The sequence below is a fragment of the Herpailurus yagouaroundi genome, unplaced genomic scaffold (assembly GCF_014898765.1).
Source record: "Herpailurus yagouaroundi ecotype Mexico unplaced genomic scaffold, PumYag 166, whole genome shotgun sequence".
NCBI classification, from domain to species: Eukaryota; Metazoa; Chordata; class Mammalia; order Carnivora; family Felidae; genus Herpailurus; species Herpailurus yagouaroundi.
In genome coordinates, this window is record NW_024412407.1 from 5,975,221 (window position 1) to 5,993,699 (window position 18,479).

At 42.3% G+C, this 18,479-nt stretch overlaps 1 protein-coding gene across 2 annotated transcripts in view; it reads right to left on the reverse strand.

Annotated features, from left to right (window-relative positions):
• Positions 1–268: 268 nt before the first annotated feature.
• The window catches only part of SPMIP11 (sperm microtubule inner protein 11), a 28,759-nt gene continuing 10,548 nt past the window's right edge, over positions 269–18,479 (reverse strand). For both annotated transcript variants that reach the window (XM_040488293.1, XM_040488294.1), the window contains 3 exons: positions 2,685–2,807; positions 893–1,037; positions 269–451 (listed from right to left, as the gene is read on the reverse strand). In XM_040488293.1, the coding sequence (XP_040344227.1) occupies positions 403–451; positions 893–1,037; positions 2,685–2,807 (317 nt within the window). In that variant the 3' untranslated portion in view covers positions 269–402. The remainder of the gene's footprint in view (positions 452–892; positions 1,038–2,684; positions 2,808–18,479) is intronic.

Below are 18,479 nucleotides of genomic sequence, written 5' to 3' on the forward strand. Positions count from 1 at the left end.
GGTTTTCTCCCTGCCAAGCTGAAGCTGCAGTGTCTTCAGAGAGCATGACTACTCTAGGCCCTTCAGCATCATGAAGACCATTGTGTGTCTTCCCAGACTTGTTACTCGGACACCTGCTATTCCTGAGGTCAAGGACACCCTTAGTAGTCTTTCCTGTACCTTGGCCCCTCCCAAACCAAACACCAAGTTCTGGCTCCCACACATCTGATCTCATAGGAATTTGGGCATTGGAATAATTTCCCTCCCCCTCACTGCCAGTGCACACAAGTGACTTCTAATCCAATGTTTACTCTGCTCTTGAGGTCCCCTCCTCCCCTTAGTCCCTCAGTGGAGCCAGGACACCTTCTCCGTTTTCTCCTTCTTTGCCCTGCTTCCACAGTCCATCGTGCAAATATATCCTGTTCAATACAGACTGAAGTTTCTGTCACTCAGAACAGAGTGATCCATAAACCTGGAAAAGAAAGAGAGGGTCTCAGATTCAGCCAGGCCAGGCTGGTGTGTGTGTGGTGGTGTCCTTAAACATAGGTCCCAAGACTGCCTCAGGGCAGAAAGGGCAGGGGCAGTAATGAGGAAGTAGGGCTGCTGCCTATGAATGGTGTTTGGAGGGTGGGAGACAGCAATGAAGGGAGTGGAAACATCCCTGGACCGCACAGGAGAGCTATAGATACTTGTCTTGTGCTTGCTCCAGAAGTCCTATCCACAAGATGAAATACACAGACATAAACAAATCTTTAACTTCTTTGAATGCCACCACTGCCCAGATTCTGGGGCCAGCTTTTCCTGGTAAGATCCAAACGTTGTCTTCTATTCCCTAACTCTTAGTAGAGTGAAGCAGTCTCTAAGGATGGAGTACTGCCCTTTGCCTCCCCACCCTTACCCATCCCAGCCTAACCTGGTCATTGGGCTTTTAATGAGGCAGTGGCGGGGGCTCCGGATCCATGGCATGGTTTCTTCTGGGCGCACTCCTGGATCATGGGACCGCCAGAAGCTGAAGTTCTGAGCATCAGTCAAGGGGACTCTGAAGACCTGATTGGGGACTGAATGTTGGGGAAGGGCAAGTTATCCAATTTGTTCAACTTCTTTGCTCCTCCATGGCAGTATAAGCCCAGCCTAGCAACTGGGCCTGACCAGGTGCTGAGAAGTCCTGGGAATCTGGTCACCACACCCATCTTCATTTCCGGATTCCAGCATCTAATACCCTTCATGGTCAGTTGAATCAGTCTTGGTTCTGCCTGCTGTTACTAAGCCCATCTCCAAGAGAGCTTTCCCAAGTGCTAAGATGGTGGAAAAACAAGTGGCCAACCCCTTAGGGAAATGTGCAAGATGGGTCTACTGGCTCTTCCCCCTTGTTCTCAGGCTTAATCATTCTCATTCCCTTCCCTCCTCTCTGAAAAAAAATTGCTTCCTTTTCTCATTCCAGGTAATTCTCTGAAACTCAGCAATGAGTACCTCATACTTAGGTACTGCTAATAGAGTCACTTATCAAGTGTCTATTATGTTCTAAATGTATTAGGTGTTCTTAAGATTTTGAATAGTGTATCAGACTTTCCTAGCTTTTTTTTGTATTTTCATTCTTGGATAAATCTAATTATACCACTGTATAAAATTTGTATATTCTTTAAGCTTAATTATAGCCTAATATCCTGGCTATATAGTCTTTATAATCATTATTTAAAAAAAAATCCCTAATATACCATTGAGTAGATGTTACATGTTTTACTTAGTTGTTTTCCTCTTGATTAATAGTAAGCTCTTAAAAAGAATTTGCTATTAGGAATAACTCTTAGATACTCCTCTTCACACATATGTCTCTTTAAATTTCTGAAAGTATCTTAGTTTTCTAAATTAAACTTTAATTTTGAGTAACTATGGATTCATATATAGTTGTAAGAAATGATAACATAAGATCCTGTGTACCCTTTACTCAGTTTCTCCCAATGGGAAAGGTAATTGGCCTTTTATAGTCATGTTCTCCCACCCCTTCATTGGCAATCAATAATGTGTTCTTCATTTCTATAATTTTGTCATGTGAAGAATGTTATATAAATGGCATTGGGGACTGGCTTTCCTTACATGGCATAACTCTTTGAAGATTCCTAGTTCTCACATGTATCAGTAGTTTGTCCTAGATGATTTTTTAAATGTACATTTTCTCTAACTTTTATAACAATGCTAGAGTATGATTCCCATTTTCACATGGTTCAGTGAGGTTAAGTGGTTAAAGGAACTTGCCCAAGGTCACACAACCCGTTTGGAGTTTAAACTCCATTCAAATTCCAAAGCTAGTGCTTGGTCTACCACTACTCACAGGCATAGCATATAATATAAAAAGTACTGTCTTATCTCATTTTGTTGTGATCCTCACAGTTCCATAAGTTCGGTAGAGCAGGCATTTTCCCCCCCTTTTTTTCCTTAACAAATGAGCAAGCGTAAGTGACTACCCAAGGTGAGACACTTAAAACTAGGACTCAAATATGGGGCTTCAGCTTCCAGTCTGATTCAATTTTTGTTTTATCATGCTCACCCCATTCAAGTCTACTTTCTCCCTCCTTTTCTCAGCCCCCCTTCTTGGCTATTTTTTTCCCCTTGCCCTAAAATCATGCCCCACCACAGCCCAGCCATTCTTTATGAACTCAGGCATATCTGTTCTGCCGCTAGCATAGTGCCCACTCCAAGATACTTACATGTCTTTAACAACACCTTCTTTATAGCTTCATGATACCTTGTGTGGCTATTCTGGTGTACAGAATAATTCCCATCTTCTGAGATAATATGGGGAAGCCTAGTGGGCACTGGTTCCTTCTGGTCTGAAACAAGAAGCAGACTTGTTATAAATACTTACAAAGTGGGGCTCTTTGGTTTTCTGAGTCTCTGGTCTCCATACCAACCAGGCACATGGCAGGGGTCTCTCCTAGCCACTCAAATCTGATCTCAGATCTCAGAAGTCAATTCACAATGCCTGTGTCAGAGGGAGGGAGAGGGAACCGATCGCAAGACATCCCTCACCCTTCTCTTCTCTTCAGCTCCTGGGTTTTGAATGGCTTCCTGCTGGAATCAGGATATTGACAGACCCTTAGGGTTAGTGCAGGTGAAAAAGGCCGCTTATCTGGATGGACACCTATTTCCTGGGATTGGCATATTTGAAGAGCTTTAACTGGTCTAATAGGGAAAGTTATGTTTGAGCTAAGTCTTGGAGGATAAGAAGGAGTCCATGGGACATAGTGGTATCAAGAAGAGCATTCCAGGCAGCAGGATAGCAAGTGTGTAGAAGATAGAAGTATGAGAGAGGTTTCAGCTTGCTATTGATTTAGAGCCTGATTTGTGCTTGGCAAAATGGAGAGGGGCAGGGAAGGGGCTAGAAAAGTGGTAGAGAGTAGGGTAGGGTAAGGTAAGGTATGGTAGAGTAGGGCAGTATATATTTTATGTTTTTATTTTATTTTTGAGAGAGACAGTGCGAGTGGGGAGGGACAGAGAGCAGGAGACAGAATCTGAAGCAGGCTCCAGGCTCTGAGCTGTCAGCACAGAGACAGACGTAGGGCTTGAACAGACGGACTGCAAGATCATGACCTGAGCCGAAGTTAGACACCCAAGTGACTGAGCCACCCAGACGCCCCTAGAGTAGGGCAGTATAGACCTAGCATTCTTATGGGGGGTTAGGAATCCTCTCTGAGGCAAAACTGGAATCGCACTATGGAGGCTGAAAAGACCAGAACTTCCTTACCCAGGTCTAAATGTTTGTGTCTCCCCTAAACTCCTATGTCGAAAACCTAATTCTCAAGGTGATAGTATTTGTAAGTGGGGTCTTTAGGAGGTGATTAGGTCATAAGGGTAGAGCCCTTAAGAATGGAATTGGTGCCCTTCTAAAAAAGTCCTCAGAGAGGTCTCCCCTTCCACCACATGAGGGCACAATGAGAAGTCTGCAACCTGAAAGAAGGCCCTCTTCCTGACCAGGCTGGCACAGTGCTCTTGCACTTCCAAACTCCAAAACTGTGAGAAATACATTTCTGTTGTTGATAAGCTACCCAGTCTATGGCGTTCTGTGATAGCAGCCCAGATGGACTAAGGTGCCATAGGCAAAGAGTTTTAGCTAGGCCAAACACATCTGCCTCAGATTCGGAATCAAAGATGAGGCTGCAAAGAAGCAGGGGCTGTGTAAAGTCTTTTTCTACTAATGGGAAGTTGCAGCAGCGAAGCTACCTCTTCTTTCTAGCAGCAGCATCCAGAGCCCAGTGTCCTTGGTGTCTGCAGTGTCTGCTACAGTACTGAATGCAGCAGTGTCTATGCCAGCCAGGTCTGCAGCATGATTCTGAACATTCTTTCTGGTTATTAGCCACCAAACTTGGTTCTCTGTGCCTTTTACAGCTCTATGCACTTACTGATATTCTTTTTAAAGAAATTACTTTATTGTAAAATTGATGTAAAAGTAGTTGTATATATTTAATATGTATAACTGAATGAGTTTGGAGGTAAGTAGACACCTGTGAAACCATCGCTGCAATCTATGCCGTAAACCTTATCCATCCCCTCCAAAAATTCCCTCCTGCCCTCTTTATTGTAATTTATTTTGTGATAAGAACATTTAACAGGAGATCTATGCTTTTAGGAAAATTTTAGTATATAATACAGTATTAACCGTAGGTTCTATCTGTACAAATCTCTAGGACTTACCTTTTTTAAATAACATCTTTTTTTTAATGTTTATTTATTTTGTGTATGTGTGAGAGAGAAAACATCCCAAGCAGGTTCTACACTCAGTGCTGAGCCCGATCTCACCATCGAGATCATGACCTGAGCCGAAATCATGAGTTGGATACTCAACTGACTGAGCCACCCAGGTGCCCTTAGGACTTATATAACTGAGACTTTGCACCCTTTGACTACCACCCCTCCACTTATCCCTACCCCCAGCCTCTGGCAACCACCATTCTAGTCTCTGCCTCTGTAAGTTTGATTATTTTAGATTTTTCACGTAAGTGATATCATATAGTATTTGTCCCTTGTTGGCTTATTTCACCTAGCATGTCTTCCAGGTTCACTCATGTTGTTGCAAATGGCAGAACTTTCTTCTTTTTAAAGGCTGAATAATATTCATGCACCGTGTGTGTGTGTGTGTGTGTGTGTGTGTGTGTGTGTGATCATATTTTCTTTATCCATTTGTGTATTGATGGACATTTATGTTGCTTCCATGTCTTGGTTATTGTGAATGATGCGGTAATGAACATCAAAGTGCAGATATCTCTTTGAGACCATAATTTCAATTCCTTTGTGTATATACCCAGAAATAGGATTTACTTTTACTTTTTTAAGGAACCTCTGTACTGTTTTCCACGCACTGCACCAATTTACATTCCCATGAACAGTATACAAATGTTCCCCCCCTTTTCTCCACATCCTCACCAACATGTTATTTCTTTTTAAAAGTTTACTTATTTAGAGAGAGAGAGAGCAGGGAAGGGGCAGAGAGAGGGGGAGAGAGAATCCCAAGCAGGATCCACATTGTCAGCATGGAGCCTGGTGTGGGGGTAGAACTCACAAATCAAAATCAAGAGTCAGATGCTTAACCAACTGAGCCACCCAGGCACCACCCACCCCCCTTTTGAAATAACAGCCACTTTTACAGGTGTGAGGTGATATATCATTGTAATTTTTTTAAATGTTTGTTTATTTTTGAGAGAGGGGCGCCTGGGTGGCTCAGTCGGTTGAGCGTCTGACTTCGCTCAGGTCACGATCTCACGGTCCGTGAGTTCGAGCCCCGCATCAGGCTCTGTGCTGACAGCTCAGAGCCTGGAGCCTGCTTCGGATGCTGTGTCTCCGTCTCTCTCTGGCCCTCCCCCCGTTCATGCTCTGTCTCTCTCTGTCTCAAAAAATAAATAAATGTTAAAAAAAAAAAAGCCTCCAAAGTCTTTAAAAAAAAAATTAAAAAAAATTTTTTTGAGAGAGAGAGGAGAGAGAACAGGGAGGGGCAGAGAGAGGAGACACAAAATCCAAAGCAGGCTCCAGGCTCTGAGCTGTCAGCACAGAACCTGATGCGGGGTTTAAACCCACAAACCACGAGATCATGACCTGAGCCAAAGTCAGACACAAACCGACTGAGCCACTATGCACCCCTCATTGTAATTTTAATTTGCAATTCTCTAAAGATTAGTGATGTTGAGCATCTTTTCATATACCTGTTGGCTATACATGTGTCTTCTTTGGATAAATGTCTACTCCAATCTTATGTCAGTTTTTAAATCAGATTTTTTTTTCTATTGAGTTACAGGAATTTAGTTTGAATATTAATCCTTTATCAAATATACAGTTTACAATGGTCTCCTCTCATTCTGTGGGCTGCCTTTTCATTTTGTTGATTGTTTCCTTTGCTGTGCAGAAGCTTTTTGATATTATCCCGCCAATATTTTTTAAATAAATTCATGTTCTGCTTAAATAGGCTAGATTTGGCTTGCATCTCAGACTCCTGAGCTTGTCAGGAACTGGAAGCCATTCTCTCCAGAAATTGTGATCGCTGATGCACCTCTGGTACAGAGTGGGGATGCTACCTGTCTTCTGGAGTTTTTCCCTGGCTCCTGCTTTCCCCTTCATTCTGGCTTGACCCCATTCATTCGTTTCTGTCCTTCCTCCCCAACTTTTGCTCTCTGGTGGAAATCTTCTTTCACATTCTCTGAGAATGATACCACCAGAGTGATGCACTGTTTGAATCCCCTCCTTTGCCAATTGAGGATTTGGACAGGTGACAGAATATTGAATTCTGAATTCCAAGCCTGAATTGAACCTGGGGGCTGATTTGTACTTCATCACAGATTACCACGATGAGGGGCCAGTTCCTGGAAATAGTGTCATTTGACTTTGGGAAAGGTGGGGGTGCCAGAATGTCTGTGGCCAAGTACATGTGGACTGAGGAGAAAGAGCAAGACCATATTCCTAGTGGGCAAAGGGACCTTGACTGAGAGTAATTATTGGTCTGGGTGCAGGTAATGGTAGGAGCTCTTTACCTGGTCCTGAGGTCTCAGACTGATTGTCCTTAAGGGTACAGCCAGGTCATGTTCTCTATTTAATCTCAGTTTCCAAGTAGCAGGCTCCCAGCTTTCCATATAAGTGGTTACTGTGTGTTTGGAGGTGTGCTGGACAGTATCTCTCATTTGGATGCCTTCCTCCTGAATCAAGCACCAGCTGGCATACTCTTTGGATGGGGTTTTTGGCAAACTGGAAGATATTTTTGGTAACCCATAATTTCCCCCAGCTGCCAACTTTTGGAAGCCATGTGGGGTGAAGGGTGGTGAGCTGTAGGTAAAAATCATGCCACAGCTACTGTGAATGGGCATGTTGAGGTGGAGGGAGGCAATGAGTTCTTTATAAGCAAACTACACTGTGGCAGAGTAGATGAACCCATCATTTTGTTGGTAGTGTAACAGAGGTTCTTCATCCCCCCAGTTAATACTACGCTCCATATAGTTTTTGGTGGTAAATAGATACAAAAGGCCCTGATGGTTTCTTCTAGAACTGGGCCATAAATTGGGAGTTTCCATAAGGCCACATCTTATACTTTGAAAGTATCATGAAGGACATTGGGGTGGTGCAAAAGTACTTGGATGGATCCTCCACTTACCCAAATTATTGTTGCAGGTTTCTCAATACTACAGGCTGCATAGGGCCACTGTTATCCATTACTTTGCCCATTGCCTCCGGTTAGTTGGAACTGGGAGTGACTGGCCACAATGTTTTCAGGTTGAAGAATTTTTAGAATGGGTCTATCTCAATGGCTGCTAGAATTCTGACTTGTAGGTTAGGATACTTGCTTGACCATTCCAGATGCTTAGTACATAGTGGTGATAATATCTAACACACATTACTTGCAAGTTGGTATTGCTGTAAGCACAGTAACAGCACCCTGACTAGAAATTCACAGATCAGTTTGAGAGAAAATGTTGTGGTATTTTACATAAAATGACTCCTATCTAGGATTTCCTATCAGATTCTGGGCATTAATACCTTGAAGTTGGCTGAAGCAATAACATAGACTGAAATTGGCTGAAGGCAATTTGAAGTGTTTGGAAGACCATCTTGATTTATTGTCTTCATTGACACAAGAACATTGTCAGTGCATTGGGAGGAAGTGGACAGGAGTATAAGACCAGGGAACCGGGCACATTTTACATATGGGGGCAGTTCCTTTGCTTCCATGTCCAAAAATATCTTCCTCAAAGTCGTGCATTTGTTCAGGATTCTGAACACAGGGGAAGTAGATGGGATATGGGATAACAGACCTACAGCTGGCTGCAGACTGCTGATGTAAAAGGGACTACATGGATCTTCTAGAGATGATAACAGTAAACCAAATGAATAACGAATGTGCTCGGCACAACTATAAGAGGTAGGTACTATTATTATCTTATTTTACAAATGGGGGAAAAGAGTCCCGGAGAAGTTTACTAATTTGCCCAAGTTCACTAAATTAGCATATGGCAGAGACATGAATATAACTCAGTATTTTGGATCCAGAGCCCAGGCTGTTAACCACCACACTAACCTGTTCTTGAAATCATCTATTCAGGGCTTCCAGGCAAAACAAAGGACTAAGGGAAAACACAAACTGATAAAACTGGACTCTTGTTGGGGTCCCTTGTGTACAGCTCAGTGGGGGTCCTGTCAAAGGTATCTGCTCACCCTGGGGCCAGTGTTGAGTTGGGTTGGCACATGATCTCATTATCTCATTCTAAAGGCAGATCCCTGCCTCCTTGAGCTCCACTGAAATGTGGAGTATCATTTCCTATGACCGGCATTGGGGAAGCAGAGGATTGAACCTGGTTGGCCACTCTGCAGTAGACTGGACCAGTGCCAGTGCAGAAAACCAGTGGGGAAAGGCTGTGGTCCCATAGAAAAAGTGGCCTATCTGCTGCTATACAGACATAGTCACCCACCTTGGAGGTGCCTCCTTCTTAGGCTTTGGCAGATTGTAGTTATGAGTAGCCTGAGTATCTTCTCTAGTTTCAGGTAGATAGGGGATGATGGTCTATAGCAGCTACAAGATGTATGGGTTGTTTCCAAGATACATTTCCTTTATTATTTTTAAAAATCTTTTTCAGAGAGCGTGCGCACATGGTGGGGAGGGTGGGGGCAGGGGAGGAGCAGAGGGAGAGGGAGAGAAAACCTTAAGCAGGCTCCACACCCAGGCCCAGTGCGGAGCCTGACACGGGGCTCGCTCTGACAACTGTGAGATGATGACCTGAGGTGAAATCAAGAGTCAGACACTTAACTGACTGAGCCACCCATGTGCCTCCAAGCAACATTTCTCTAACTTCAGTAAATTTATACATTTCGAAAGGCAGAGGGGTTTTAGAGGCTTTGGGCGATTCATTCTTGGCTGAATTGTGCCATTCAAACTCCCATTTGAAAAGCCAGAACTACAGTGCCCTCTGCTGGAATCTAAGAATGGCATCCCCAGCTGTCTCCTAACAGGTGGGTCACCACCAAACAGGCAGTTGGGAAAGATCAGAAGACCTAGAAGACTGAGCAAGAACATTCCAGCCAGGGTGGGGAAAATCATCTAATATCCTCTGACAGGATCCAGAAAATGAGAATGCAAGTGAGAAGTGCTCAGCTTTTACCATGCATTTGAGGCTTACTCTTTCTTTGGAGAGATTATTTAGATGGGAGCCCAGGTGGCTCAGTTGGTTAAGTTTTTGACTCTTGATTTTGGCTCAGGTCATGATCTCTCAGTTCATGGGTTCTAGCCCCACATTGGGCTTTGTACTGACAGCACGGAGCCTGCTTCGAATTGTCTCCCTCTCTCTCTGCCCCTCCCCAACTCAAGTTCTTTCTCTGTCTCCCAAAAATAAACAAACATAAAAAAAAAAAAAAAAGAATTGGGAGAGCAGCTCTGAGTACTCAGTGAATTCCTCTGGGAAGAGGAATGATAAAAGCAGCAGTGGAGGAAGATGTGTGGAGCTTGTACGTCACTGTGTCTGGCTAGAGGGCAGTTGCTAAAGTCTGGCAGGGAACTGTCATTTGTCTCAAGACAAAAACAACAATAATCTCTTCCTACCACCACTCCCATCAACTTGCCTCTGAGACTCCTATCAGTGGGAAATGTCCTGAGTGTAGATTTGTGTTATGATGAGGTTTAGACTGACATTGGGTTTTCATGCAACAGGACAACGGAGTTGCCTCATCAAAGGGCCAAATAAAAGTTAATTCGTCTGAATTCAAGACAATGAAACTCTGGACTAAGAGGACTCCTCAGGTATGAAGCTTAGACAGGAGAGCAGAGTTCAAAGCAGGTGGTGAGATAGAGTCTGCAAAGCAAAGGGCAGATATAGGGTCATGCTCCCCAGGGGAGAACAGAGAAGGGAAAACTTAGGCATTCCAAGAGACCAGCACATGAGGTGAACAAATTCTGGAAGCTGGACCGAAACTGCAGGGGCCACCAGTATTAGGATTAGGAAGAATGAATCTGGGAGGGCAGGAATCTACTGATTGGTGGACATGTGAGTTCTGGTCACTGGTGAGGGGTGCTCTTGTGCGGATAGCTGTAACTGGATGAAAAATCCTTTGAAGCCAGCCAGTTGTTTTTGCTTCTCAAGGAAACTTAATAGTTAAAAATATTGCTTTCCAGATACCCTATCCTGGCAAGTATGTCTCAAGAAGTAAACAAAGATATTTTGGTCATAGGAAAAGTATGTATTCCACATGTATATACTAACATATATTACAGTTTATAACTTTTCCTCCAGTCATCTATTGTACAGTTTTGTGTGCTAGGTCTTATGTGTATTACATACATTATTTCATTTCATTTAATCTGCACAACAGATCTATAAGGCATTATCTCCATTTACAGGCAAGGAAACTGAGGCATTCTGAATTTGCTTAGTGTGAGTTAGCCCCCTGAACATGAACAACTCTGGATACCTGATAAAACTGAGTTATGAAGTCAAGGATAGACCTAAGTATGCTCCCCACATCCCTTTGGTTTTTGTATTTTAGTTCTTTATCAAGAGGGAAAAGGAAGGAGGCAGAGACTCGCAGAATATTTGGTTACATGTGTTGACTCACCTCTATGAGTTTCCATTATGACTATAATAAGGAAAGCTTGAGTGGGCCCTTTTGAGTAGAATGTTAATACAGTCACACCTACAGGAGAAAAAAAAAACCCTATCTTTCTTTAAAGAAAAATTGTGAATGACTTAAAAATATCCTTATAATAAGAGTATTAGAAGTTTTAATATTAATAGGTTCATTTTTATGGTTGCTGTTAAAGCCCTAGGTGATAGGCAAGGTTAAGAGTGTGGTTAATTTGAGCATGGAGAACAGGCTCAAGTGCTAGTGCAGGTGAACAGAAAAGGGTCAAGCCACTTGAGTGAATGTGTTGACATGGTGAAATCAGCTAGATAATCATTCTAAAGACAGGTGAGGATTACAAATCAGTCCTGCAAGATTGTTTGGATTGTGGAACTAAGGGGGAGCAGAGTCAGGAACTGTGGGTTCTTGAATTAATGGACATATCAGTCGGGATTAGGAAGACTGGGGCAAGCAAGGTAGATGTAGGCTTGCTAACAGCCAAATACAATGTTGTGTCTTATCCATACTCTTCCTGCCCCTTCCTTGTTAATTTCCCAAACCAGTTTTTGAATAATAGAAACAAATGGGGCAAGTTCCCCATTATGGTGGTCCACAGGCTCAAACCTCTCCCAGCGGACCATATACTGCAAGCAGCCTCAGCAGTACCAGGAGTCAGGATGATCTGAGCCCTCTTGCACTCTTCTGTTGATGTGTTAAACAAGATGAGAGCTAAGAGAACAGCAACATGGTAAGTGGATATGAACATTGGTGACTAGATACAAGCAGTTTCAGTGGAATGATTGGGGCAAGAGCCTGACTGGCATGAGTTCAGAGAATGGAGGGGCGTCTGAGTGGCTCAGTAGGTTAAGCATTGGACTTCAGCTCAGGTTGTGATCTCATGGTTCGGGGGTTGAGCCCCGCATCAGGCTCTGTGCTGATAGCTTGGAAACTGTGCATGCTTCAGATTCTGTGTCTCCCTCTCTCTCTGCCCCTCCTCTGCTTGCGCTCTCTTTCTCTGTCTCAAAAATAAACAAACATTAAAAAAAATAGAAAAAATAAAAAAGAGAATGGAAGGAGAAGAAATGGAGTCAGCAAGACCAGACAACTTTCTTGAGGAATTTTTCCGTATAGGGAGCAGGGAAATAGGAAATATAGGGCTTTAAGATGGAAGAAATTGTAGCATGCATGTATGCAGATAGGAATGACCAGGGACAGAAAAATTGATGCGATCGAGTGCAAATAGTATTGGAGTAGTGTCCTTGAACAGGCAAAAAGATGGGCTCTGATGCACAAGTGGAGGGGTTGGTCTTAATAGGTGTGTGGACCGTTCATTCATTACAAGACAGATATGGACACAGACGCACGTAGATGGATAGATGTGGTTTGTGTGAGGTTGTAAGAAATAATCTACTTGCTTCTGTTTTTGCAATGAAAACTGTGAAATAGAAAACAAGTCATTATCTGAAAGTGAAGCTAGAGGAGGAAGTGTTGGAGGTCTGAGGAAAGAGAAGGTATGAAGAGGCCTCCAGGAGACAGTACATGGAACAAGGAAATGTAGTCTGACTTCTGGGCAGCCATAAAGGCCCACTTGAGTTTAGTGATTATGAATTTAAAGTGAGGCCTATCAGCATGGTTGTTTTTCTCTAGCTGATGAGTACAAACTACTCTTTCTAGGAGTTGTGGTATAATCAGGGGTGGGAAGGAGGAGAGAATGGTGGAGAAAGAAATGGGAATAATATTTTCAGGGTCAAGGGAGGGTCTTTCCTTCCTTCCCCCCCACCCTCCTGCAAAAGGTTGCAGAATATTTGGATACTTTATGGAAATGATTTATTTAGGAGGAGGAAAACTGAAGGAGAGGGAGATAATTTCAGGAGCAAAATCCTTGAGTAGGTGAGAAGGGATGAGATCCAGTGCACAAATGGAGTCATTTCACTCACTGTGCTAGAGGGAAGTTACAGATGCAGTGGAATGTTAGATGTGATGATGGAAAGTCTCTTCTGATTGCTTCTATTTTCTTAGTGAAACAAGAAGCAAAGACGTTATCAGCTCAGAATGAGGATGGGAGAGGGGTTTTAGAGACTTGAGGAGGAAGAGATGTGAAATAATTGCCTTGAGGAGTAGGGGAATGACTAGAGAAATATAATAGGATTGTCAGGCAGTCCTGAGTGCCCACCTGAGGTTTGCGGTTACAGTACTAATCATTCTAGAAAGACTAAATGTCCTCGGAGGAGAGCCAAATACATGAACCTTTGTCCTGATAGGTTTCCCTGGAGCTCAACACTCCTACTTCCTGGAGTTTCACAGCCTTATACTAAGCTCCTAGTCAGCCTAGTGTGCCCCAGACCTTGGCCACGTGGGCCCACACTTCAGCTCTGAGACAGCTCAAAAGGCTTCAAGGAAATGATAGAAATAGAACATATTTTCTACTAAATGGAATTTTAGGTAGAAATCTGAATGACATGGTTGAAGCCATGGCTTCAACCACGTTGCCTGAATGTCATTGTGGAAAGGGTAGTAGTGCCAGAAATATTGTTCTAAGTTTCCTTTAATTATGAGGTCATGAATGATGGGCAGAGTGCATAGATATTTCAGGATGTGCATGATTTATTTTTTTTTTTTAATTTTTTTTTCAATGTTTTTATTTATTTTTGGGACAGAGAGAGACAGAGCATGAACGGGGGAGGGGCAGAGAGAGAGGGAGACACAGAATCGGAAACAGGCTCCAGGCTCCGAGCCATCAGCCCAGAGCCTGACGCGGGGCTCGAACTCACGGACGGCGAGATCGTGACCTGGCTGAAGTCGGACGCTTAACCGACTGTGCCACCCAGGCGCCCCTGTGCATGATTTATTAAAACAGCTTGTCAGAAGTGGGAGATGGGTTACAGGCTTCTGGCTGGGATGCAGTGAGAGCAGTCTGTGATCAAAGTGGGTGCAGGTGCTTTGTTATAGTTTTGGCCTTGAATTGCTTCTAGATTTTAAAATTTTCTATGAAGATAAAGCTCTAGCCTCAGCTCTACACAAGGCTGGGTTGTTCTGATTCTTCAGGGTGTTGCTCAGACATTACCTCCTGGATTACTTTGTTTAATAAAGTGGGCCTCTCCAATAAATAACCTTTAAAAATAAAAGGGGCACCTGGGTGGCTCAGTCGGCTGAGCATCCTACTTCAGCTCAGGTCATGATCTCACAGTATGTGAGGTTGAGCCCCACATTGGGCTCCACGTTGACAGTGCAGAACCTGCTTGGGATTTTTTCTCTCTCTCCCCCTCTTCTCTGCCCCCTTCTCATGCTTTTTCTCTCTCTCAAAATAAATAAACTTATTCTCCATTTTGAGATCTGCAAACTCAGTTGCCTATAAGAGCCAGACAGATGTTTATGAGTAAAGCAAATTGAATAAGAAACCTGTCCCATCTAACAAGGCAGCTGCTATTTGCTCTGGCTGTTTGTGGTTACATGGGAATTTAAGGCCAGTGTGGCCAGTTCTAATTTTTTAAGAGGCAAGAATGTGGATTTTACATAAAATCTTTTATTTTATTTTCATTTATTTTTTTAAATGTTTATTTATTTTTGAGAGAGAGAGAATGCACACTCGAGTCGGGGAGGGGCAGAGAGAGAGGGAGACAGAGGATCCAAAGTGGGCTCTGCACTAAATACAGAGAACCAATATGGAGTTTGAACTCACAAACTGTGAAATCATAACCTGAACTGAAGTGGGAGCCACCCAGGCACCCCTTAATCTCCTAACTTTTAAATGTTGGTCCAAATTTTTTGAAGAAAAGAGCAATGCAAGCTGAGTCTGGCCTCTAGTCAGCAGTTTATAACTTCTGATCTATTGCATTACCCTCCCCTTATTTCCTCCCTAGCACTTGTTATAATCTGTGAACATCTTGTTTATTTACTTATTGTCTATTAGTCACTGTTGTATTTCCAGTGTTTAACACAGTACTTGGCACAATCAGTTCCCAATAAATAAATATTTGATGTTAGATGAGAAGGGGAGTCTGGATCGGTGCTTTACTTGGGAGCTTTTTATATATTCTGAATATTATTATGTATATGAGTTATACACATGAGGATATGTATGTATATATGTATATATTCATATATACACACATCTTTGTATGGCCAATATTTTCTCTCAATCTCTTTTTAACTTTAATGTCTTTTGTTACACAATTTACAATTTTTTGTTTAGTACGAATTTTTGTCAATCTTCTTAGGCTTCTAGGCTTTATGTCCTATGAAAAAAGTTTTCCAAGACCATCCTAAGATTGTACAAATATTATTTCCTCTAATGTTTCTATACTTTTATAGATTTAGCTCTTTAATCCATCTGGAATTTATTTTTATGTAGGATGTGATGTGGGAGGTCTTTATTATGCTTTCATTCTTAATTTACAAAGTGTGTTTTTTAAATGTTTATTTTTGAGAAAGAGAGAGAGAAGGTGCAGTTGGGGGACAGAGGATCCAAAGCAGGATCTGTGTTGAGAGCCCAATGTGGAGCTCAAACTCAGGTACCGTGACATATGACCTGAGCCAAAGTTGGACACTTAACCAACTGAGCCACCCAGGCATCCCTACAAAAAGTTTTTTAAAAAATATCAAGGGGCACTTGGGTGGTTCAGTCCGTTGAGTGTCTGACTTCAGCTCAGGTCACGATCTCATAGTTTGTGAATTCAAGCCCTGCATTGGGCCCTGTGTTGACAGCTCAGAGTCTGGAGCCTGCTTTGGATTCTGTGTCTCCCTCTCTCTTTGCCCATCCCTGCTCATGCCCTCTCTCTCTCTCTCAAAAATAAACATTAAGCAAAAATTTAAAAATGTCAAATGCCTGGGGCACCTGGGTGGCTCAGGTCATGATCTTACAGTTTGCGGGTTTGACCCTGTGTCAGTCTCTGCACTGACAGTGCAGAGCCTGAAGCTTCCTTCAGATTCTGTGTCTCCCTCTGTCCCTCCCCTGCTTGTGCTTTCTCTCCCTCTCTCTCAAAAATAAATAGACATTAAAAAAAAATCTTAAAAAAATATATCAAATGCTTTGGCGTGCCTGGGTGGCTCAGTTGGCTAAGCGGCCCACTCTTGATTTTGGCTCAGGTCATGATCTCATGCTGTGTGAGATCAGGTCTGTCTCTGGCTCTGCATTGACTGTGTGGAGCCTCCTTGGGATTCTCTCTCTCCCTCTCTCTGCCTTTCCCCTGCTTATGCACACACAGTACTCTCTCTCTCTCAAAATAAATAAACTTTAAAAAATATAGGGGCGCCTGGGTGGCGCAGTCGGTTGAGCATCCGACTTCAGCCAGGTCACGATCTCGCGGTCCGTGAGTTCGAGCCCCGCGTCAGGCTCTGGGCTGATGGCTCGGAGCCTGGAGCCTGTTTCCGATTCTGTGTCTCCCTCTCTCTCTGCCCCTCCCCCGTTCATGCTCTGTCTCTCTCTGTCCCAAAAATAAATAAATGTTGAAAAAAAAATTTAAAAAAAAATATCAAATGCCTTTTTAGTTCCTAGTGAGATAGTTGTACATATCTTTTTAATTTGACATAGGTATGATATATCAATCTTTTCCAATATTAAGTCATCATTGTATTACTGGAATAAGCCCTACCTGGTGGTAGATGACTATCTTTAATACATTCTTGAATTTGATCTGTCAGTGGGATTTGTCCATTTATACTTACATTGGTCCATGGGTTCCTCTTTTGTACTATATTCTATAGTATGCTTTATATTATTTTATCAGTTTTGTGTTAGTGTGATAGAATAGTTTTCATTGCTTTTCATGTTTTAAAAAATGGAATTATAACTTAAACTTTTGAAAAAACTTCCTATCAAAATTGCACTCACAGACTTTTTTTCATGCAAGTTTTTCATGTTTAGCAAGTTTTTCTCTTGTGATCATTGACTTAATATAGGTTTATACTTATTTATTTTATATTTGTCTTGTAATCCAAACATTTACCAAAAAAACTCACAAACTTTCCACTTTCTTGATGGCATCCTTTGAAGTACAACATTTTTTTTTTCATTTTGATGAAATCCAATTTATCTATCTTTCTGTCACTTACGCTTTTGGTATCATATCTTAGAAACCACTGCCTGATCTAAGGTCATGAAGATTTTTCTTTCAACAGTTTAAAGTTTTACCTCTTGTATTTATGTCTATGATCCATTCTGAGTTAACTTTTGTATATGGTGTGATGTGGAGTCCAATTTCATTCTCTTGCAAGTGAATTTCCAGTTTTTGCTGCATCATTTGTTGAAAAAATAATTATTTTCCTATTAAATTGTCTTGGCATTCTTGTTGAAAGTCTATTGATCACAAGTGTAAGGGTTTATTTCTAGATCTCAATTCTATTCTATTGATCTATCTATATGTCAATCCTTATGGCAGTATCACATTGTCTTGATTAGTGTGGCTTTGTAGAAGATTTGAAATTGGGAAGTATGTTCTCCAACAATGTTATTTTTCAATGTTGCTTTGATTATTCCGAGTCCTCTGAATTTCTATGTGAATTTCAGGGTATTTTGTCAGTTTTTGCTAGGAACCATCATCTTTGGCACAAGGAATTCTAAGAAGCTAAGCTACACCTGGAAAGGGAGCTCTAATCTATCCCTCTCCTACATGCTAGTTCAGCTCACATAGTGAATTTGGCAAACATTCAGGAATCTCCAACTTGGTCCAAGACAAAGTTATCTAAGTGTCTATTAGTAATTAATTCTTTAAGATTCCTTAATTTCTGGGGCACCTGAGTGACTCAGCTGGTTAAGCGTCCAACTTCAGCCCAGGTCATGAGCTCATGGTTTGTGAGTTCGAGCCCCTCAACAGGCTCTCTGCTCTCAGCACAGAGCCCACTTTGGATCCTCTGTCTCCCTCCCTCTCTGCCTCTCCCCCACTCAGGCTCTCTCTCTCTCTTAAAAATAAATAAACATTTTCATCTTTTTTTTTTTAATGTTTATTTATTTTGAAAGAGAGTGCATGAGTGAGGGAGGGTGAGAGGGGAAGGGGCAGAAAGAGAAGGAAAGAGAGTCCCAAGCAGGCTCCATACTGTCAGCTCAGAGACTGATGTGGGGCTTAATTTCACGAACCATGAGATCATTGACCTGAACTAAAATCAAGAATTGGACGCTTAATGGACTGAGCCATCCAGGTATCCCATAAGATCCTTGAATGTCTTGATTTTTTTTTCCCTTGAGGTATTTTAGAACATAAAATGTGAATAACTCAATATTATAAATAGTAGAAGATCCACTGAATAGGCCTGCTAGGCAAATTAATGTTCTTCATTTCCTCTGAAAAACATTAAAAGATGCCTGCAACATTTCAGTTGCAGCTGAGAGCTACTCTTCAGCATATCTGCATACTTCTGCTCCCACAAATTAAACTGTATGGTTACTGGTTACCATGAGGCAGTAGTGTGGTGCGGGGGGGGGGGGG